At 47.5% G+C, this 23,425-nt stretch overlaps 1 protein-coding gene across 1 annotated transcript; it reads right to left on the reverse strand.

Annotated features, from left to right (window-relative positions):
* Nucleotides 1-789: 789 nt before the first annotated feature.
* LOC122394935 (protein prickle-like) lies at nucleotides 790-12,139 on the reverse strand. The gene is made up of 7 exons (XM_043392127.1): nucleotides 11,649-12,139; nucleotides 8,292-8,595; nucleotides 6,096-6,632; nucleotides 3,679-3,995; nucleotides 2,706-3,029; nucleotides 1,988-2,445; nucleotides 790-1,512 (listed from the first exon to the last, which is right to left on the reverse strand). Exons 1-7 carry the CDS (start codon nucleotides 12,137-12,139, stop codon nucleotides 1,259-1,261), a joined length of 2,685 nt encoding a protein of 894 aa, XP_043248062.1. The 3' UTR covers nucleotides 790-1,258.
* Nucleotides 12,140-23,425: the final 11,286 nt, after the last annotated feature.

Below are 23,425 nucleotides of genomic sequence, written 5' to 3' on the forward strand. Positions count from 1 at the left end.
TTTTTAGGTTATAAAACCTGTAACCATCCTTGGTCCAAATAGTACAACCATAAAACAATTTTAATAAACATACAATAGCGCTTAACCTTTTATCACGTTGACTGTCCGTCGAACAGAGAACAAGTATCACCTGTACAAGTAATTTGAAAGATTTTTTAAATTGAACAATTGTTTATACACGTGCAACGACGTACTTAGACTTAGGATTGTAGGGAGATTGAGAGTAACACCTCATCTATCGAGCCTATTAAAAATTTGACACCATTAGTAAACACACAGATAAATTATTAAGCTTGTCGTTTTTGAGGTGACTGGAATTACTCTCAATCTCCCTGGACGTTCGAGTCCGGAGACAGGGCAGTCAATGTGCTGACATCGTGCATCAGAATTAAATTACACGCCGTTCGATAATGTATGTACAATGTACAAACGAGGAAGGTACACGATTGAGAGAATATGCTAAAAGGCCGCAGGTTACCCCATCCCTGACCTAGGCCCACAGTCCAGCTAGCGAGTACCTTTGGATACTAAGGAAGTATTCTACTGTATTCGAAACCTTTAATGAAAACCGATTTTCCTTGAAGAACGTTATTCGAAACGTCTATCAAATTCCAACAAATTCTAACCTGCATTTGATAACCTCACTTTTCGGAATGGAAAAATAGATTGCGTAGAAAAATAAATATGTACGTTTCTTTTTGTTAATTCCTCTAACCTCGAACGTACTTTGGAGCGTGTAGTCCTTTCTACCAAGGACCTAAAGTTCGTTTCACAGTAGAATACCCCCGGGGTACGTAACAGACAATGGAAGGCTGGCAAGGACCGACTTTGCGCCGACTTTGAGTCCAGGGATCCTATTGAACCGGTCGAGCTACATGTACACGGCGTTGAACTCACGCTTCGCGGCGGGAATGACAGTGGTAATAAAATATAACGTTATTATTATCGTTATTATTATCAAATACATCAACGGGGTAATAAAAATAGGTGGAAAAGCCGCGACCCTCGGGATCGTCCGGTGTCCGCGAGCGATCGGTCCGGAAGTACATTCACTATTTACACGAATGAGCATTCCATCGGGGGTCCTCGTCGCGATTGGCTGGTGCCTCGAGCCACGACGCGCCCGTCGGCTAGGAACTCTGTTTTTTCTTACGTTCGTCCGCACTTCGCTGCACGCCCGCACCTGTTCGAGGACAGAGTCGGCACGCGCCGTACGACTCCAAAGTAAAACCGTTTCCCGCGGCGGTCGCGGAGGTCATCAGGACACCACGCACTTCTCCGTGTCCCTCTGCGGTTGGCTCGACGACGGCGACGACGTGGGGCCGCGTTTCCTCGCGCACGCAACCGCGTCGTTGGGCACGTACGAGATCCTGACGCCCCCATATGCTCTTCTGGGCGGTAGAGCGTACGCAGCCGCTTCGTCGGAACTGCTGGAGGAGCTGCAAGTCGAGCAGCAACTCTCCGCGTCTTCGTCCTCCCCCTCCATCCTCGATTTGGAACTTCCTGCTGTGCCTGCAATGCATGGACAACGTTAGAATTATTGGTATCTGCCTTGGTGATGTTATTAGAGTAATTGTTCGCCCAGGTTTCAATGGTGTTGACTACATTTTGAACGCCTCCCTATTATTCATAGAAGATAGAGACCCTTGTTTGACTTTGATTTCATTGAACTGTTGTTGGTTGATATAAATTGGTATTGATATGTGTGAAGTATAAAACATGCTTGGAATACAAAGGTTTAAGGTCCGTATCAAATCATCAAAGTGACAGTGGCCCTCACTCAGAAAACTGTGAGGCTGTCGATACGTCAGTGAATAGAGTATCTCATGCTGAGTGAGAACCACTGTCATGCTCACGTAGCTGTTCACAGGTTGCCGTTCTTCAGGCGGATCAACAAATTGCAATTCTTGATTTTCATCTTATTTTGGCCCCCAGAATCTCCCATTGATATGTTCCCCAGTAGTATGCAAAACAAAGTTTGACGCACCCCAGGCAGACGACGTGCTGGCAACTTCCTCCGGCTGTAGGCTCCTCGATCGAGACACATTCGTCCTCGACAGCGAGGCTGGCGACGGGGAGGGCGACGACGACGAATTCCTGTCGTTCGTGGGCGAGAGGGGGACACGCGACGACGTGCCCGCGTAGTCGTTCACGTCCAGGTCGCCCTGGAACCGTACTCGTCGCGACGTCGGCGTGGGGGGATCCGTTTGGGCGATGACCAGGTTCGTGGGCGACGTCGCCGAGTCTTGGGCCAAGTTGCCGCCGGACAGCGTCCCGACGCCGCCGGCTATAACGACCACGCCTGTCGAGGTCGACGTCGACGCCGACGCCGAGGCTCCCGACGACGGCCGTGGCGGTGGAGGCAGTTCCGGCATACTCGATGCGTGGGAGGGAGCGCAGTTCTGGACGCATCTGAGTGGCTCTCGATCCCTTGCTTGCATCAGTCTGAAACATAGGAAGATTTCAAATTTAAAGGATGGGAAAAATGATAACTGAAGAGTTGACATTGTCTTTATGGGGTGGACACGATTCTCCAAAAGTTGAGAAAGCATCAGTCACAGGATTAGACGACTAAGGCTACTTGAAGAGGGAGTCCATAAAAGCCATGTTTGCAGAGCGTCCATAGAAAGAGAAAGCAAGACGTGTCCCCCCAAAGAAGGAATCGATTGACCTTGGTGTCCCTGACGGAGGGGAAATCAATTTACCTTCCCAATTCGCTGCGATTTTCCTCAGGATGAGAACTACGTTCTTGGAGCAGTCTCTCGAGATTCCTCTCGAGGAGGACCCGGTCAAGGCCACTCGGTCTGGAGCCGCTAGAGGGGAACCCCTCGGCCGTGAATTCGGGGTTTATCGTGCTTTGCGTGGGCGTCGTCGCCAGAGAAGCAGACGTTTGATGATGCTTCCTGGTCATACGGGGGGAATTTCGCGGCGATCCTAGGGTGTGTCTAGATCCTGGCGGCGGGGGTGGCGGCGGAGGGGGCGGAGGGCTCGACGAACCCTCGCTGGCCGGCGGTTGTCTTCGACCAGTTCTGAAAATCGAATAGTAATGGAATGAGTCGCCACCGTTTCGAATAAATAACCTGTCGCTGCTTCGAACGGAACCACGACCTTTGAAGAGTGGAGGGTAAATAAGAAATGAAAGATAATATCGGTATTTTGTCATGGTCACTGAGATTAGTCACCTCAGAACACTCCATTAGGTTTAGGTTGGCTAAAGATCAATATTGGACTACGGTTGGGTTAAGAAATGCGATGAAAGTTTCCCCAAACGACAAGGGATAGGGACAGTAGACTAAAACTAGTCTCCTATTGCAATTAATATAACAGGCATTGCAAGTTTTAAACTACAAGTTAGAAGACATTAAATTACTATTTTTGACAACGCCATACACATTAGAATTCCTGTTGCCTAAGCAAGAGGCTGATGAGAACAATATCAACTGGATGTTCAAGATTACCTAGTGTACCATTTGGCTACGCAATAAGTGGCATATGCCTTAAAGAAGAGAATCAACAGCAACTGCAGACTAGGGTCTACCCCATGCCTACAACCAAGGACTGTCTTCTGAAATCACGATTCTAAATTCCACAAGCGTCAAGAATTCGCTCTAAATCTTCAGGTCGGATCCAAAGAATGTCTTGGGGGGCCCCGTGTCTCGACCAGACGGCAGAGCATACCTGAGGAAGGAAGGTGGCGGTGGCGGGCCGGCGGAGGAGTCGCTGGGCGTCGTCGGCGGTTCACCCTTGCTGCACGCTATGCTGCAATAAATGGCGCCTCTTCGGGGCAGGAACGGCCGTCCGAGGAGGGACGTGCGGCAAGTGGCGCAGCAGAAGCAAGCCTCGGTCGCGTGCCAGTGCTGACCCTCGTGCGACATTTGTCCTTGATCGACGCCGATCGGTTCCCCGCAGCTGTCGCAGTACTCGGCGAAGGAGGCGTCGAAGCAACGTAGACAGTACGGTCGACCTTCCCTCATCACGTACCTTTGACCCCCGAGCTGGAAAAGAGGATGCAAATTTAGTCGAGAAACCGCTGATCCCGAGGGACTCGATGAGCGATCGTTGGGGACTTGGGTCGACGGTGGAAAATTCATTTCCGTTGCAATCGGAAGGCGAAAAGTTTCCCAGGGAGCATCGTTGCTTCCTTGCATTTCGATAAAAATATTCTGAAAGGAACGGAGTGTTATATCGGAGGGAATTGATGTCCCTAGTGGTGGACGCGAGTACAGCGCCATCTACACGCGAGCCATCTGTCGGTTGGCGTTGAAACCGTTCGCGTTATCTCTAGGGGCCATTAGTTTCGGTTCTAACCTCGGTTGCGATTCCACGTTTTTTTTGCCTCGTCTTCGTTTTAATTAGAAAACAAGAATTAAGATAGAAACGCAACGGTGACTCACCGCGCGTGTACAGCTAGGTTAATTGTTAACAAGTGACCATAACCTCTCTATCGATAAAATATACATCGTCTAATAACGAAATAAGTGTTAAGCCTCGATGACCAATATAGTAATAGAAGGGGAATAATCTGTGAGTAAAGACCGCGATCGTTTCGAACCATAAATCTAATTTACAGAGTATCCAGGTTGAATGTTAAATTGCCTATAGGCCTGAAAAATTCAAGCACGATATGGAATGAAATTTCTAGCAACGAATAACTACGAGCTAGCCGTGCAAAATGGTGGGTACTTCCAAATCACAAACTCGTTTCGAACTGACAGCCATTTAGTTTCGAGTGCCTCCCATTCGTCAGCCCGTACGCGTACACCTGGCGTTTTTATTTTCCCGTCATTCCATTAATAGACGTCCCCGTCGGGGGCTGATCGATGCATCGATGGAGATCGACGTGAACGTAGTTTCGGATTATCACTGGCCCACGGCGGGCCGAAACACCGACGGCGACGTGCCGGACCTCCCCGGATCGTCCATTATCGCGTTCGTAGGGACGATAAGAAGCTTTGTCTGGCCGATCGGCACAAAAGAGATGTACAGCTCGCGTCGACTGGCTATGACATTTATCGACACCTAGATTCAATGAATTATTGTGCGCGAACTGTATGCCACGGACGGCCGTCACAGGATATAAAGGGGATACAGCTCTGAGGCTGACAGCTAAATCGTCCTGGTGCTCGGGGGGTAAATGACTCTCAACGGACACGGCCGTCGGGCGTAAATAATTCGTCGCGCGGCAAAAAGTGCAAATGATGGAAGTTTCTTGCGTTCTGTCATCCGACTCGGCCACGAAACGATACGTTGTTGTATAAACACATCGATAAAAGTCGCGATCTCTTGACGCCGACAAGGAACTGCTACCTGTCAGACGCCGATTATGATGATACCCTTGCACAAATTGATTTGCAGTACGGAGCGCAATAAAAATTGTTCCGCGATGAAAAAACATTCCCACTCGGTGTTCTGAATCGTCTTCAATCACGAAAGCAAAGATATTGAATCAAGTTACATATATATAACAAATTGTCAAGAGCAGAATCGAGTAATTTTACAAAATGGCTGGCTCAAATGTAGTGTTTGGTCCCTCTAAAAATTAAATCAAGTCTAGCTTTCGAGTTGGTGAATTTCATCAAAATGGGTGTCTGAAGTTTGGTAGTGTGCCCCGTGGGACCTAAAACAGTTGTTCCATTTAACGATAGACACGGTACTTGAGGCCTACGAAATGTCCATTTTGTCTAGAGACTTGTGAAATGACTTAACCTGAGAGATTCGCAAGATTATTATTATCATAGCTACGGACGGAGTCTGTACATCTCTTTTGTCAATATCAGAGCGAGAATCAGAAAGTACATATCGTCCGGGAAGCCTAGCCAAACCGACGCCCAAGGTGTTAATAACACACACCTGACGGGGAACCTAACTGCAGTGTACCTTATCAGTTAACACGTGTCTACCATTCCATCTGGCGCTGACATTGCGAGCGTAACAAATTATGCGTTAGTATTCTCAAAATTCTGATCGATACGATTGACTCCCGAGGGACTCAAGAGAGCACGGATGCTCCGTGGGGCATTCGATGGATACTATTGACTCCCGGATATGCGTAGAAGATCACGGATGGTTGACGGGGCATTCCTCGATCGTTTTACCTGTCGATCGCACTCTAGACAGGCGAAGTGCCTCATGTGCCAGGCCCTGCCCTCCGCCTCGGTGCACTCGTCCGCCAGTATGATCTCGTCGCAGGCGCAGCATCGGGGCTTCAACGTCTCCGCGTGATGTCTGCCGCAGTAGAGCCTGCCATCCCGCCAGAAGTATATCAGGTCGACGAGCAGCTGCCTGCAAACGCAGCAGACGAAGCACGCCGGATGCCAGAGCGCCGAGGGTCCGGCGCGGCTCGCGGCGACCGCCATCTCGCCGGCCGCGATGGGCCTGGCACATTCGCGGCATCCGGCCCCGTGGGGCCTCTCGAGCTGGTTCGCGTGTCCCCGTCCCAGGGCCTCGCGTTTCCGTTGCGCCGCGAACACCCTCAGCTCCCGCTTCTCCTCCTCGGACAGTCCGCTGCAGTACCTAGCCTCGTTGTCGTGCGGCGGTAGCTGTTGCAGCAGCTGCTTCACCCGTTCCCGCTCGCCGGCGCTACCCGCGTACGGGATCTTGTCTTCCGGTAGCGCGCTGAAATACAGGTGTACCTGCGACAGCGTGTACGCGCACGGATTGTAATTAAGAGCGATCGTGTGGAACAGAGCGCGCCCGGCTGCTAAGGGCCCCGACGGGCCCCAACAGGCCCCGACGGGACGCGTTTCGAGGCGGTTGTTTTGTTGCTGACCGGGGCTGCCAAACTTCCCGCTTCCTCGACGGGACAAGATAAGGGGAGATCGGGGCAAATCAATTTTTTCTAATTTTATTTATATTTTTTAACACTACGAGTGAAAATCAAAGAAAATGCATTGGGTAAATGAATTTGACAGTATTTGGGCGATTAAGTCGCAACGTATCAATGTGCCCCATGGGGCATTTTTATATAATCATGTAATATAGCTTAACGACGATTGTCTGGTAAAATTCAGAGGACGACCACCCCTCTAAAATAAAATTCTGACTACGGGCTTGCGTTGCAGGGGTTAAATAAAAGAACGTCGCGGGGAACGGTGTTCGCGTGTTACAAAGGCTCGTTACAACTCGCGGGATGACAGCTTAGTCTCGAGGTACATATTGTGCCCTCGTCTAAATGGGAATCGAAGACGGGTCGAGAGCTTTATTTATCGCCATCGCGATACTCGATATTCATCGTTCATGAATTATTCAGAAACGAAGTGGTTACAGTTACACGGTACACGTGACGGTGACTCCTCCCTCGAGCAAAACATTGAATCGGTCATCGGCGGGTACTTTTTATTTCACTTACGGGATCGTTGTTCAACCCAAATCCTGACCCACTTTCGAATCGCGCGCGCGCCCCCCCAGGGACGGTCGATCACCAAATCGACTTTCTTGAAAGTTTACGTCCCCGAATCTTGTAGAATATAACGAAGAACTAGACTGGCCCAAAGATCATTGACGTTGACTAATTTTTATTAGAGAAACATCCCCCATCGAGTCGGCGATGTTTTCGTATAATACGCGAAATTTCTCGACGTTTTCTGAAAACCACGTCTCGAGTGGTTCGACTGCTGTAACCGTCTCGATAAATCAGCTGGAGAGAAAGCAAACCTTTATGCAAATCCGAAGTCACCGGCGCGCGGCGCATAGCGTATCAGGGCGCGCCCACTCGAGAGTCAGCGAGTCCTGAAACTTTCGTAACGTCAAATACTTTTTTCCCGTATCTTTTATTTCTTCTTTCGTCGATTATAAATGTCTCGCAGCGACTTCTGTGCCGGACCGACCGTTCCGCTATCGTTCCACAATTCGAAGGTTGCTTTCTCAAAAATTATTATTTGGATACAAATCACAAAGCGAAACACTTTACAATGTCCAGACAGAGGTTTGACAATTCTATATTCGAGAAGTTTCGTGTAACTGAATATTTTTAAAAATCAAAAAGTGGGAGGATACCGTTCACTGTCCGGTTTCTCAGCGGCGTATTCAATAGCGTGGCGATGTGACCCATATACGGGCCATGGACAGTGAACGCGTTGAGTTTACATAAAAATTCTACACATCAACCGCTCTCTAGAGTCTTAAAAAAATCTCCCCCACGATCGTTTCGTGACAGATAAGCGTCTCGATTGAAACGTGGACAGAAAAAAAAACGGACATTTCATAGGTCGTAACCCGCTAAAAGTCGAGAGGGAATCGTATGAGAACGGGTGGATCGGTATTCCCCGCACGGATTGGGACTCGTTTCTTACTTGATCCGGCCTGAGACCAGGCGGCACCCACGTGTACTCCTCCAGCGCGCATCCGCTGTCATCGTCGCTCTGCGAGTGCCTCTGATGATGCATCAGGGCCTCCTGAAGCGCCAGGCCGGCCGGTGCCGCTTGCACAGGACTCTTGAACGGCTCTTGGTGAGAAGAACCGGCGGCCCCGCTTTGGAACGCCATGGCCATGGCCATCGGCGGGCCTGGACCGAGGCCCAGTCCCGAGGGACCGCCCGCCTCCGTCGAAGTCCGCTGATGCTCCTCCCTGGGACACCTGCAGCTTCTGCACACTTTTCTATAATCAAACAATTAAGATACCATTAGAATCACGGTGGAAACCTGATCCACGTTGGGGAAAAGCGGTGGGGTTGAATCAAAATTCGATCTAGGGCCCAAAATCACCGGAAAAGTGATGGGGTTGAATCAAAAACCTTGGTGTCGCTTTTGACACGCACAGTTGGAAATTAAATCGTAAGGCAAGGGGTTAAAATTCGATCTAGGGCCCAAAACCACCGGAGAAGCGGTGGGGTTGAATCAACCCCTTAGCTTACAATTACGTCTCAGGGAGACCTTGGTGTCGCTTTTGGCACGTATAGTTTAAAATTAAATCGTAAGTCAAAGGGTTAAAATTCGATCTAAGGCCCAAAACCACCGGAAAAGCGGCGGGGTTGAATCAACCCCTTAGCTTAAAATAACGTCTCAGGGAAACCTTGGTGTCGCTTTTGGCACGCACAGTTGGAAATTAAATCGATCTAGGGCCCAAAACCACCGGGACCGGGCCCAAAACGAGCGGTACTTTCGCGAATTTTTTACGGGAAATCGGTGCATTTGATCGAAACGATTTTTTGATGATGTATTAAGCGTTCCTTGAAGTTTTGAAAACTATTTTTTTTGTAGCGTCTATGTTTATTCACGATGGAGAAAATCGTGGGAATACGTGTACCGGTTTTTGCGTTATCTCGTACACGAGTTATGAACTTCGTTGAATTATTAGATCGAGGCAAGTACGTAAATTCAATTTTCGGAACAGCGAACATAAACCGAAAGGAGGACGTTTGAAGCAGGAAATGAATCCTATTCGTGTTAATCCTTTCCTACCGACGAGCGAGAAAATCTATTTCTATCAGAGATCGTAAAGTTAAATTTATTGGCATTCCTGGGCTTCGAAAGGTATGAAGGAATGTATCCATATCTGAAAACCAGTAAATCAGTCTTATCAGCGCGAGTCTAAAGTCCAGAAACCACTAAGTTTTCGATTTACATTATATAAAATAAAGTGCCCCTCGGATAAAACGTTCAGTTTCAACAAATTTTTTTTTTTATCTTGGTTATTCTCAGCTATGGTAAATAGAAGATAAAATTTATCTTTGTTTCGTTTTTTTAACGAGCACAATTTACCATGTAAATATTATGGCAAATATCGAAACGTGTCTGTGTCTATTCGGTATCTTAAGTACCCTAAAACCAAATTCAACGTGCAATCAGAGTCAGCATAGTGCGCGTTGCATATTAATATTGAACCATGTTCCCGGAAAAACGAAGGAATTCCATTCCCAAGGGAAGTGATAAATCGCGCTGCAATTAGCATTCTTGATCCCCGTGCAGAAGAACGTCGATTTGCTACAGAAAATCCAACAAACTGAAAATGAACAGCCACGACGGTCGAGAGTTTCTTATCTGAATAAAAGCTTCGAATAACGACTCGAAGACAACCAACCTTAAATCCACCGTTCGTTCGATAAAAATTTAATGCGTTTCAAACTGGATTTCTAAAGTTTTCGAAAAATTTGAAAAGCTTGATTTAAATTATAGTAAATTTATAAAATCCTTAAAATAATTGTTTTTATAAAAGAATGGAAAATTAAGAAGAAAATAGCGCACGGTTACGAACGGTATTCAGAGAAAAAGTTTGTCGTTTTTTTCCTCGCGGGCTGCTTAAAATTACCATATTCTGATTTATCGTCCGCGTGGCAGAAACCGGGCGCTACTTTGACGCGATGAGATGATAAACGGAGACGCGTCGACATCGTTGATTATGCAGAAACGACGGACTCTCCGCTCCCTTTCTAAATCTATCGTCGAAGCTGAAAGTGTAACCAGCTCATTACAATTTCGAGAACAGTCTATCATTACCAACGGCGGTCGCCGGCGACGCGAATTTCTACCGCAACGAGGAATCCTATTTTCACGACAAACGACGGATTGAGATTGCTTGATTACACAGTAGCTACGGGGCAAACTATCAGTTTACTCGTCGACCCCGGCGATTTCGATGCTGAAAAACGTTTTAACCATCCTGGCTAAAAAGGCAATTTATTCTTGGCCACACAGAGAGACGTGTCTCGCCTCTAAGAACGTGCAGAGATTCCCTAGGAAAATTTATTATATTACCCAAACAACGGCGATCCGTCGAAATTCTTACGGAATTAAAAATAAACGAAATCGCAATTTCATATTTTAGCTACGAAATAAATGGTATCAATTTTTACGAATTAAAGACTTTTGTAGGTATATGAAAGGTACTAGGTGTAAAAATTACTAAACTCGTGTCCCAATTCGAAGAACTTCCAATGATTAACATTCCAGTAACTTTCCCCTAGGTGGCGTGTAATTTCGTTCAAAGAAAGAAAAAAATATCCTGAAACTATTTCTACAAAACATACTTCCGTTACAGACGGTACCCTAGTTTTATCGTTTCACGCCAACGAGTTTAAATAATCTGGATCATTATTCATCCATGTGTCAAGAAACAGGATAAAAAGTTCATTCGAAAACGTTTCCTTGGATCACATTCTATCACAAAAAAGATACAACTATTCCTACCAATCATATTCAGCTCAGTTTCAATTACTACCCTAGTTTCAGCGTCCCGTGGCAACGAGTAACACTTAAACAATTTCCCCCCCGTATCATTACTCATCCGAGCGTCGAGAAACGAGATAAAATGTCCATTCCAATCGTCGACGCTTCGAAAACTATTCACGAAACTTGATCCAACACTTATCTCCGTGGCAAGAAAGATAAACGAACTTCATTCCAATAAAAAACACTTCTACCAAGAACAGGATCGAAACTAGGACCACCAGAGTCTAAAAATTCCCTAGGATCGTATTTAACATTCCGAAAAACTATTATCACCATTGACTGGGTGTCGATTCCTCGCTCTGATTCCTCCATATTCCATCGTGTATCACTTCGAAAACATTCCCTCCCCATTCCCCGATCACTATTCATCTCCGTTTCGCGAAACGGAACAAGAACCCGTCCCATCGGTCAGCGGTCGAAAAAACTTTCCCCCCGCGGGCGATTTCCTCGAGAAACGGGAGCAACAGATCGCGGTGAACTCACTCCGAGGAGGCGGCGGCGACATCGTAACCCGAATGCAGGGAGCTGCAATCGCCGACGCGGTTGCATTCCGCATCTCCGATGCTACGGTCGTGCTCGAAGGCAGCGGCGGCGGCGTCGTGGGCGCCGTTCAGGTACTCGACGCACTTCTCCGTGGGACTGGCCCCGGACGCCGCCAGTCCCGGACACCCGACGACCACACCGACCACGTCGTCGTCGTTGATCCCGTCCTCGCGGCTCCTCAGGAACGCGTCCAGGTAGTGCTCGTCCGCGGATGGTAGCTCGTAGACGGTACCAGGCGCGATCCAGTTGTTCCCCAGGTCCTCCCGTCGATTTCCAACCTCCTCCTCGACCTTTCCCGCTTGCTCGTTCTTCCTGGCGTACAGCTTCCTCAGGTAGGCCTCCTGGTGGCTCCTGGTGGCCCAACAGCCGCCCTGCCACCATCTCTTCGACCCCAGTAACGAGGTCTTCCGTCTTCTGGCTAGGCTCGACATCGTTTGGTCATCCGTGTTCCTTTTCCCGTCGAGAGTCTCGCGTTACAACGTCGTCTCCTCCAGGCTTATCGTCGAACGGAGATCGCCGGTACGTCCTCTGTCCTCTCTATCGTCGGTACGCGCTCGTTTCGCGTTTAATCCCCGGCTGCATTAAGCGATCGAAGGATAGGATATCCTCGGCGATAGCCTCTCCGATCGTCCTTCGGGCCCGATCAGCCCGGACGGCGCTCGATAAGATCGTGGTCCCGGTCGGACGACCGCGGCGCGGCTCGGTAACTCCGCGAGTTCGCGCCGAGCCACCTGGGCGAAGAAGACGACGAAGAGGGGGAGGAGGTGGAGGAGGAGGAAGGAGGAGAAGAAGAAGAAGCCGTCATCGTCAAGTGGACACCGCGTCGCCGGAGATATCCCTCTCGGTCCCGTTTCACGGACGACGATCAAAGGCAACGACGGACGACGACGACGACGACGAGGAGGCTCGCGCGCGAGCCCAGCAGCCGATCGATCGCGCGGCACATCGCTCCTCGCGGCGATCGCGCGGCACGCGCTCGCGAATACGCGCGGAGGACACGCCGGGGTTACCCCCGCGCGCGGAGGGGCCCCCTGGCGGCGCGCAAGAGACGACGGACGGAGGGAGGGAGGGGTTGGGGGGGACCAGGCGAAAGCTAGCGACGGGAGAAGAGAGAGAGAAAGAGAGAAAGAAAGAAAGGTGGCGCGAACGGAAAAAGGAAGAGGACGAGGGAGAGAGACAACCCGTAGGAAGGGAGAGCCAATCTGTACGTATAACCGGTAGTACGACCGGAGATTAACGTTTTAATACGCGGCGTACAAAGGGAAACCGGGCGAAACCGATAACGTTCCGCGTGGCCACGAGCAGTCCCGGCCACGTCGGGCCCACCGATCCGCGGGGCCCGGTCCCTCCGGCTCCGCGAACCGTCCCCGGCGGTTGTTCACGAATCGGGGACGAAGCGTCAATTCCGTATCGTCTCCCTCGCTACGACCCGTTCGAGGCGAATTCGATGCACGTAGGGCCCTGGACGCGCTACGTCCGCGCGTCTCTCGGTTCTCGGAACCGTCCACCGGCCAGTATCGACGGGCAGCGTCATCACGGGCCCCGAGCGCCCGTCCGTCCGTCGTCGATCACGGAACGGCTGATCGTTGGGGGCCCCGGCGGATCACGGGCCCCGCATATCGCGCGTCGTTTCTCCGTGGAACTGCGCCGCAACAGCGTCCTGGAACACGTTTTTCACGGGGCTTCTTCGTAAACGACGTGTACGAGGGTAACCACTGGCGAGGCAACGCGGTTAATTGGGCGGCACTGTGGGGGCCCGGCCGGCGGATCACCACGAAACGCGTCGAAATGATTTTAGACGCGGCGTCCCGGGTTCCTTCCTACTCGGGCGTGCTGTGGCCGAGCGGACACTGAGCGTACTCCGGGACTCGGGGCCCCCGGAGAAGAGCGGGGTGCGAGCGGACAGCCGGCCGGAGAGACGTTCGAGGGTAGGGAGAACGGAGGGGTCCGTTTCCCCGCGAGGCCGCTACGTCGGTGCGTGTAACCGCCGCGCCGCCAATGCGAGCCTGGCTGCCCCCACCTCACCTCCCCCTGGCCGCCTTCCTTCCCGATATATTTATATTCGTTTCTAATACGTGTGGCGTGTCGGGGCCCGACGCCTCGCCGAGGGGCCCCCGTTTCTGTACGCGCGCGGTCGACTTCGACTTCTACGCCGTCGGTGCCTCGACGTGTGCGTGCGCAGCCTGCGCCGCGACGAATAGCTGCCCCCCCGAGGGCAGTTCGCGATGGACCCGACCAGGGGAATATACGATTCGGACCGCGGCACTTTTCGAACGGGGCCCGGACCCAAATTCACCGGGCCCCGTCGGTGTACGATACCCTTCGATCGGAATCGAAATAAAATTAAGGCTACGCGTAAGATGGACACGAAACACAATTTCACTTAAACGATCGTGACTCGTGGACGCGTTAAGTGGACTCTCAGTCTCGATTGAGTTGATTTCTATCAAATTGACAAATGGAAATAAACTTTCCTTTGAAGCATTTAAAAAATAATATTAGTTTAAACTTGTAGAGCCAATAATCCACTTAAGGGTATATGTGGGGTCCATCGCCTCCCGTACTCGCCGCCAGAGGTCCACGTTCTTGTCTCTCTCGCAAGCGCTCGACCGACCTTCCGTCTGCATATACATATACACTCCTCGACAGACTCCCAATGTGCCGGAAAACACTTGGAAACACTCTCCCTATCCTTTTCTTTCCATCTCAACCACTGGATCCCCAAAGATTAAGGAATGAAAATTAAATATCGTTTCCCTAAAAACAAGATCAGAATTATCAGTTCAGCGATTCCGGTTCGTTCCTCGACAGAATAAGTTCAACGACACCGAGATTAAAATCTGTCCTCAGAGGTTATACTTGGGCCCCTAATGTCCCGGTAGATCGTTGCACGATTAAGGTTGAGGAAGCCGGGGATCCAAATACGATATTAATGAGTTCATATCTCTCGGCTGTTAGCCGACCAGTTTCCAAGGAAAATGGAGAATAATCCGTACAAGGGTATACTCGATACATCGAACGACGTTTTGTCCGGTGCTATTCCCTGTGTTCGATTTTGACACGGTACTCCGTTAATCTAGGAACGCGTCATGTTTATAGCCGCTAACTGACCATTAACTGACAGGATTTGCCGATATTAAAATGACGATCTTGTCGAGCAGGTCCCCGGGAGTGCGCCTTCCAAGACAGTTTTATTGTGCTCCATATTTCATACGCCCAACCATACGGGTCAAAAAAGTCTGCCGGTTAATTAATTCGTCAACGACTGACAAGATCCACCGAAATTAAAATAAACGTTCCTCCGAACAGGGCCCGGGAGATTTCCATGAAAGATTCCGACGGACCCCCACACCAATTTCAGCCATCCGAGTTGCCCGTCGATCCCAACGACACTGCGCTTCATCGCCTGGTCCATTACCCGAGATCAACGAAAGATTTAAGATCTTGATAACTTCTAACAGGTCTTAACGAGTTTTAATTTCGTGCATCCAGCGTGCATCGATTCTCTCTAATTTCTTTGCATACTTTTTAAACTCCATTCAATTTCCTCGAGATGGTTTGTCTCCGATAAAAATTAACAAACGACGAAACAAGCTCGATACGACGACTGGGTGTCTGAACTTTGGTCCGTTCGTTGAACGTCCCGTGGAATGAGGAAATTCTTACGCAACGGAGTCCCTTTCCCGACGATTCCCGGATCACCTAATGGCAAGAAGTTTCCGTGGCCAATAAGAGTTCGATCGCTCAATCATCGTTGCCGTATCCTTTAAGATTCCAACGTATCCTCCGATGCAACACGACTCCGTGGAAGACCGGGGGACCAGTGGCGTTTCACTCCGCCCTTCGAGGAAGCTCCTACCTCTTTGCTCCTTTTTCACGGTTATATTCCACCGCTGGCCAAAGCTTTTGATAGCCTATTTTTTTTACCGGCTGATTGCCGTTCGTAATGGACAGAGGGATTCTTGTATTTATTACCAACCAATTAAACGCGTACGCTACCCCCCGTCTTTCGTGTTTCTTATTTACGACGGCAACGGCGCGTTTGCCTGATCGGGGTTAAAAGGCGTAAATATATAGAAACTGTACAAACATTCTCGCGGCTCTCAACGCGAAGTATCATGGGGATTTCTAGAACTCTTCCAGAATTACGGGCCTCTCTTTTCCCTTTGAAAATCTTCGTTTTATCTGCGTCGAGTCCTGTCGGTTAATAGTTAGCTAATAACCGTTAACTCTGCACGCCACCGGTACCCTCGGTCACTCTGTTTTTCACGGTGTGTTTTTTGGTCCAATGCTATCATGTCTTCCCTGAGAACATTACTTACGAGGGCAGAAGGTCAGCTTGACACGTTGCTCCCAGTCATTCCGCGAGCGCTGTTTCTCTTTCTCTCTATAGGGTGATTCAGTAACGATGTCTGGAACCAATTTATAGACCGTGATCCACGATTCAGGCCCGAGGAAAACGTCCCCATAAACTTGGGCCTAGAAACCCCTTTACTTCCCGGAGTTATAGTTATTTTATTGCATACATTGGTCATTTTACTCGAGAGGTTGGGCTCGATGCGTCTATTTTGAGATCAGGAATTTTAATTACGAGAAAGAAGGTTAATTTAAAGTGGTCAAACACTTATTTTCGGTTATAAAGTTTTTAACGTTAAATCGAAGATGAAAATGTGGGCAGACTCTGTCTTGGACGCTGAGATATTGAAGAGCGTATACAGGGTGGTCCACGCAATTGTTACTGAGTATCTTCTTCGATAAAGACATTTTTTTTAAATATCTCGAGATCCAATAATTTTTTTGCCATGGTACCCTAATCATTTTTTACGCAGAATGAACAGAAGAATCGATCTGTGTGAAAAAAAATATGCATTTCTATTTAAAGAAATGATGCAATTGTTAATTGCACATGCACCGCTGCATCTAAAAAAAATTTAAAGGCCTACAGATGTAGTGCTCTTCGAACCATTTATCTTTCTCCTTTGGCATTTTTTCGTAAATGCAATAATAACGGAGTTATGACTTGTAACAATTGCGTGAAGGTCGGTCGAGCGCTTGCGAGAGAGTCGAGAGCGTGGCCCTCTAGCGGCGAGTACGCGAGTGCTTTGATTATAAGGATAAATAAATATCTCTTGCGCCACAGATGGCTAAAATTCGCCGGTAAAAACCATAATGGAGGTAGCGAATTTCGCCCTTCGATCCTGTTTCGGAAATCGATACCGATTTACCAACGTTTCAAGCAATCTTCGACGACCGCAAGAATGTTGCATCGAATCGACGAATTACGGGGGGAAAAAAAAAATAAAATAGCCGGGTAAACTGTTGGAAAAGCAAACTTTTAAGAAGATCGATTAAAAAGATCGAGGATACATGGTCCTGAACGTAACTGGCTTAAAATTGACCGCCTAATTTAATTCAGAGGGGTAACGATACGCCGCGTCCTCCTCTCTTTTTCTTTCGGGGATTTCGGGGTTCTCCGGAGTGGTTCCAGGAACCTCGTCGCTGAGAAATGTCTTCATCGGGGAGTTCCGATGGCAATCGCCGCCGCTGGAATGTTTCGATCGATCCTTTCAACGTCCGTACTCCACGTTCGATATAAATTTTCTATCGAAACACCATTAGTCGAAGTTTATTCACAGAGTTTGAATGACTGTGGAATATTCGAACAGCCCCCCGACTCTAATACGAATATATTCTGTTGCATAATAAACGCCACAACGAATAATCGATCGACGAGATTCGAACACAAATTGGCACTCGCTGGCTACTTGTTATCCTAATGAAATTGTACCCGACACTGGCCAACGGTGGCAGAAAAAGGGAATCCCTTCAGTCCCACAGAAGGCCACGTCGTACAAGAAATATGGATTTTATATTGCACTGTCACCTTCGACCTGCATCCGGTAGAAACGCTTCAATCAAATCGAGAAGCGATTCAGGAGCCTCGAACGCGTTTCTCATTCGCTCGTTGGACGTTGGATTTGCTATTCCAAGTCGAATCTACTTTAAAAGCAGAAAAAAAGAAAAAAAGCTGGAGGATTTTATAAATTTAATTTTTAGAATTTTCTACGTTTGATTTTATTTATAGAGAGAGAGAGCCATTTTGTGATTTTTTTTCAATCGTTGTTGCAGACGTCGTTAATAAAGATTTAGACTTTCACGGATCGGAATCGACGAAAGTCGAAAGTTTTGTAACGCGGGCAAAGAATAGTCTTTGAACGTCGATTTGTCCGAAGAATGGAGAGGAATATTTCGCTCGGTACGCTGGCCTTTCGAACAGTCCGCGGACATGATTGATAGCTGCTTGATTATCAGTTGCGTTGATCAAGCGGCGAGCATTCTGCAAATTGCATAAGAGCAGCGACTACCAACCTAACCGATCCGTCAGAATCTACGAAATTCGAGTCCGAGTCCGCCTCGCGACAACGAGAATCGTTTGCTTTATTTTCACAGCCTTCCCGTACCCATCGGTCTCTTTTAATCTCGAGCACACATCGTCGAATGTATAATTTAGAAAACCTCCGCCGCGGCACTTAATCACCCAGCCACGAACCACGGAAGCCCCCAACGATTATTAATTTGTTTCACCATTTATCTCGCCGGTTAAATAACTATACACGCCGCGAGACGTATAAGAATTTACGAAATTAAACATAATTAGCGATTTTTAGATATTTCTTTTTTACCGTCATTTGTCATGAAATTAATAAGTAATAGTATTTACCGGCGTCGGGAGCGATTAATCTCTCGGACCGCGGACTGTTTACGAGCGCCGTGAACAAGATGGCGGCCACACCTCGCCGGTGAAAACTCGTCAACGGTCGAAACGTTCTTAAAACATTTGGATCGTCGCGGAGTAAATACGCCTACTCGTCCGAATTTGTTAGGCGTTGGAATATTGAATATTGAATTCCCTTTCATCGCGAAATCCCCTAGCAATGGGTTGTCCAGGCGCGTCGGAGTCCGCTCGAATATAAAAATCAGCAGATCGCGACTTTGGGTCGGTCTGGACGCAGAAGAATAAGGGTTCGATCAATCACGATTCCCCGCGTCTCCCTCGGGGCCCCGTGACACGTACACGTTTGCGGCTCGTTAACACCGAGGAACCCATCCACCCCCTCAGCTCGCTACCGTGGAGCATTCTGATCCGATGATCGGTGGCTTCGGCGATGGAAGATCCCGGGGACGCCTCCGGGAGGCTGAAAATTTCAGCTCGTCGAGAGCACGCGCCCCGTTGCACCCGTGGAAGCGGAGAGATTCATCTGCATAACAGTTAATAATTCCGGTGCGCGGTGGTACCGGTTACGCCTGGTCTGCGCAGAGAACGAATCCCAGCGCCACCTGTTCCCTACGCTCGCGTAATAGAGATCGTAGCCTACGATTTACGGATTTTTCGCGTCGTTCGTGCCCCCTAGCCCTTTCCACCGAACGATTCTCGAGGTTAAATCCTCAAACTCCCAGATACGTATCGTAAAACAAACATTTTCGTTCTTTGTGTGGGATTCTGCGAACGCTGTCAACGCCGCCGCACTTCAGTCAGCGACGAACGGTCTGGAGCCTTGGTGGAGGTGTCTTATTTCAAGCCAGACGAGATAAGGAACACGTGCGCCTCAGCCCGTGGCTATTTATGTCATTCCCTCCCCCCGATTACCAGCTAATCCTCTGCATTGGCAAGTAAAAAAAAAAAACCTTGGACGAAGTCTCTTCGGCGTTGATTTCGAAGACAAAATGTTCGGCCTCGAACGGGGGTTCGTTTTACGCAAAGAATGGGGGAAAAACTCGCGCTATATTCGAGCTGACACGACGATTCCTTGGATTCCGCTACCGTGACTCGTGTCCAATCTCGCGTGGAACGCGGATGAAAAACAGGCCTGGATCTTCATTAGATCAGCGATGATCGGGGAGGTGATGCAATTAAAAGCCTGTTTAAACGTCGTCGATGTGCGTTCTTGCGCGCGTCTCGCCTAGCATTTGCGCGACCATATCCTTCTCTTGGTGACTTCCGAGGCACCTGTTACCCGCCAAAACAGGTGGTGCTCGAAACGCGACGTTCAGCTGAACCCGCAGGTGCATCGCAAGACCGCTCGTTAAGGAGGGACGACGCCATGCTTTTCCTAATTTTCCAACCGTTGCTCGGTATAGCCTCTTTCAGAAACAATAAAACCACTGAAAACGACGACTTTGTCTTACGGATTTTTAACACTAATCCCATAGGGTTAAAACTAATTCGATATAAAATTATATCGTCAACGATCGAACCATGTTGGAAACACTGGCTTTAGTTAGTGCTGGTCGACATTATTCTGTTTTTAATAAATACAAAAAAAATGTTAGTAATTTATGACGTAGTCTAATATCGATGTAAATGATATTAAAAATATTAATTAAAAAATAAATTTGAACCAAGTGGTTCCGTAACTCTGAGGCCTCGGATGGCACAATGGCGTACAGTTTACGCGTTTCGACTCGTTCCGTCATCTTGAACGGTCCTGTATTCAGCAAAGTACTGCTATGTAGCAATTCGAGAGACACGTGTTATTTTTCGTTGCGAGGAACTGGTTTTCCCGCGGACCGAACTGCCGTGCATCCGCTCCGCGCAGTAGATTCCTTAAATTCGACGTTCGACTCATCGAAACGTTACGTGCCAAGGAGAACGTACGCAGATCGATTTTAAGCAGAATAGAAACTCGATTAAAATATTCGTGACTGTATAAAGTGATATCGAAAGGATATGTAAAACATGTGTACTCTGACACGTGGTATGGGTGGCATACGTCCGGGTAGACAGCATCGAGGTTATGATTTTCGTGTTTCCAGCCATTAGCTATTCAGTTACTCGGGAGTGCACACGCGCGTTGCACCGAGATCGCCCAGCCGGCGAATTAAAACTGTCGACGCGCATTTCCGACTCGCGTCACACTGTTACGATTATTCAAGATTGCGCACCGTCACAGCGCCGGTCGGATAAGTGGTATTCTAAATGCACTTATCTCGCATAAATATCAGAACGATGATGGACGCGTACAGCGACTGAGAAAACATCGTAATCTTGTTCCCATTTCTCCCCATAGTGCCAGTCCCTGTATGAGGGACTTTCTACGATATTAGGTTCGTTTGCAACCGAGATTCAACGCTAATAGTCGATGTAGGACTTCTTGGACAGGACAAATTAATCATGTGATTTGTATACTACAGGGTACTCGGTCACTTCTGGGAAAAAATTGTAATGGGAGATTCTAGAGACCAAAATAAGATCAATTTCTTGACTGAAGCTTCGTTAAAAAGTTATTAACAATTAAATTCAAAAATTTCAAATCGTTCTGGAAAAATTATTTTCGGTTGCGGGGGTCAATTACAATCCTTTTTGGTGAATAGACATACCCTCGAAATCCTACTCAGTTTCGAGGAAAAAATTCGTGTAGGTGGCCATATTTTTCGGCGAAATTGAAAAGTTCCAAATCGCCCTGGAAAAATTATTTTCGAATGCGGGGGTCAATTACAATCATTTTTGGTGAATAGATATACCCTCGAAATTCTACCCAGTTTCTAGAGAAAAATTCGAGAAGGTGGGAAATTTTTCGATGCAAACAAAATATTTCAAATCGTTCTGGAAAAATTATTTTCAGTTGCGGGGGTCAATTATAATCATTTTTGGTCAATAGACATACCGCCGAAATCCTACGCACTCTCGAGAAAAAAATTCGTGAAGGTGGACAAATTTTTCGATGAAATTAAAAAATTTCAAATCGTTTTAAAAAAATTATTGTCAGTTCCGGGGATCAATTACAAGTATTTTCGGTGAATAGACATACCCCCAAAATCCTACGCATTCTCGAGAAAAAAATTCGTGAAGCTGGGCAAATTTTTCGATGAAATTAAAAAATTTCAAATCGTTTTAAAAAAATTATTGTCAGTTCCGGGGATCAATTACAAGTATCTTCGGTGAATAGACATACCCCCAAAATCCTACGCATTCTCGAGAAAAAAATTCGCGAAGGTGGTCAAATTCTTCGATGAAATTAAAAAATTTCAATTCGTTCCAAAAAAATTATTTTCAGTTCTGGGAGTCAATTACAATCATTTTTGGTGAACAGACATACCCTCGAAATCCTGCGCATTTTCGAGAAAAAAATTCAGTACTGGCGGAACTTCAAACATTAATAACTTTTTAACAAAGCCTCCATCAACGAATTGGTATTCTTGATTTTCGTCCTATTTTTACCTCCAGAATCTCCCATTAAATTTTTTCCCATGGTTGGCCGAACACCCTGTATAATACTTTAATAAATATAAATAAAAATTATTTTCTAACTATCTCCTGTGTGAAATTTTCTCGAGGCGTGCATCGTAGGAACAAAATGATATTTGTTACGTTTACTGCTGCTCCGATTTAAATCGGTGAGAAAGCTGGCAATCTAGCACGTCTAAAAGGCGCGATAAGTAATTTTATCCGAAGATGAAATTTACTGGAATATGCAGAGTTTCTCGTCGCGTTGCGCTAGGCGTTCCACGTTTTATAGGAGCGTTTTCTATTCCCATCGCGGAAATACCGGCGCCCTGCAACAAACTGTTCCGTTTTAATCCGAGATCCAGGGCCGCGGGTCGTTCGAGTCTCATCATCGCCGGGACACGCGTGCGCTTTTATTCTTTCCCGCGCTTATGCGGAGCGGACCTCCCTCGTTTCCCACGAGCATTCTCCCTCATTACGACTTCCCGCGGCGGAGCCTCCACGGAACACGTCAGATTCTCGAAAGGAGAATACGCGGAACGCGAGCCACCGACACTCGACTGCACCGTCAATAGTAGCCGCTCGAACAGGTTGTTTCAATATTTGTAAATGCTACGGCGACCCCCCTTTTCGACCTTCTCCGGTTACATCGTCGATCCTCTCATCATGTCCGGGCACAAACAAGGCGGTCTTCGCTACCAGACTGGGGGGGGAATTTTATCCGATAAATCGGGGAATTTGTTACCTCTTATCGCAAATGGGGGGAATATTTTTATTCGCCAAGTCGGAACAAACGCTCCGCATTAATCAAGATCAGAAAACACGGTACGAGAAAGTCGATAGAAAATTTTCGAGGTTAGGTCTAACCTAAAATTGCGTTCTTGTAATATCAAATATTTAACTCTTGATTCTTGTCTGAGAATTATTTTCTTCGTCATGTTTCATAATATTTCGATCATCAGCATTACCACGGTCGTAATAGCAGCTTGATTACCCCATTGTAGAAAAATGGGCACGATCGGTATTGGAAACAATTTCAATCGTCTGAATGGGGGTATCTGTTACCGAAAGATTTCAGGAGGAGAATGAACCCGATATCTACCGTGATCGCTATGATTATACGAAACTACCTCCGTCCGGAACTATAATTGCCTTCGAACTCCATATTCGAAGAGTATAATAAAGCCTAGCAAACTGTGAACGTTCGCGATTTATGAACTATTACAAGTCTGCTTTAGATAATACGACATTAAAGATTCTTTGATAAAAAAAAAAACAGCTAATTGTAATTATATTAACAGACAAGGAAAATAACTTGAATCCAAGAATCGACGCGTATATATTAATTTCAGAAACATAACCTCAAATGCTGTAAAAGAATTTTCCAGCTACGCCATTCTGGCACATTTAATATTTTTGGTTGCCAAACGTGTATTATTCCGTGTCCCAAGAAAGTAAAGATTTTCTTACCCTGAATACAGAAATTCCAATC

This window comes from Colletes gigas, unplaced genomic scaffold, assembly GCF_013123115.1.
Source record: "Colletes gigas isolate AHSC1104 unplaced genomic scaffold, ASM1312311v1 Colletes_gigas_Sc00005, whole genome shotgun sequence".
Taxonomy (NCBI): domain Eukaryota; kingdom Metazoa; phylum Arthropoda; class Insecta; order Hymenoptera; family Colletidae; genus Colletes; species Colletes gigas.

Coding starts and splice junctions, on each gene's coding strand:
- LOC122394935 (XM_043392127.1), bottom strand. CDS start 12,139: ATGTCGAGCCTAGCCAGAAGACGGAAGACCTCGTTACTGGGGTCGAAG. Junction 6,633..8,291: donor CTGGTCTCAGGCCGGATCAA/GTAAGAAACGAG, acceptor ACGCTGTCGCAG/GTACACCTGTATTTCAGCGC. Junction 3,996..6,095: donor GTCTAGAGTGCGATCGACAG/GTAAAACGATCG, acceptor CCTCTTTTCCAG/CTCGGGGGTCAAAGGTACGT.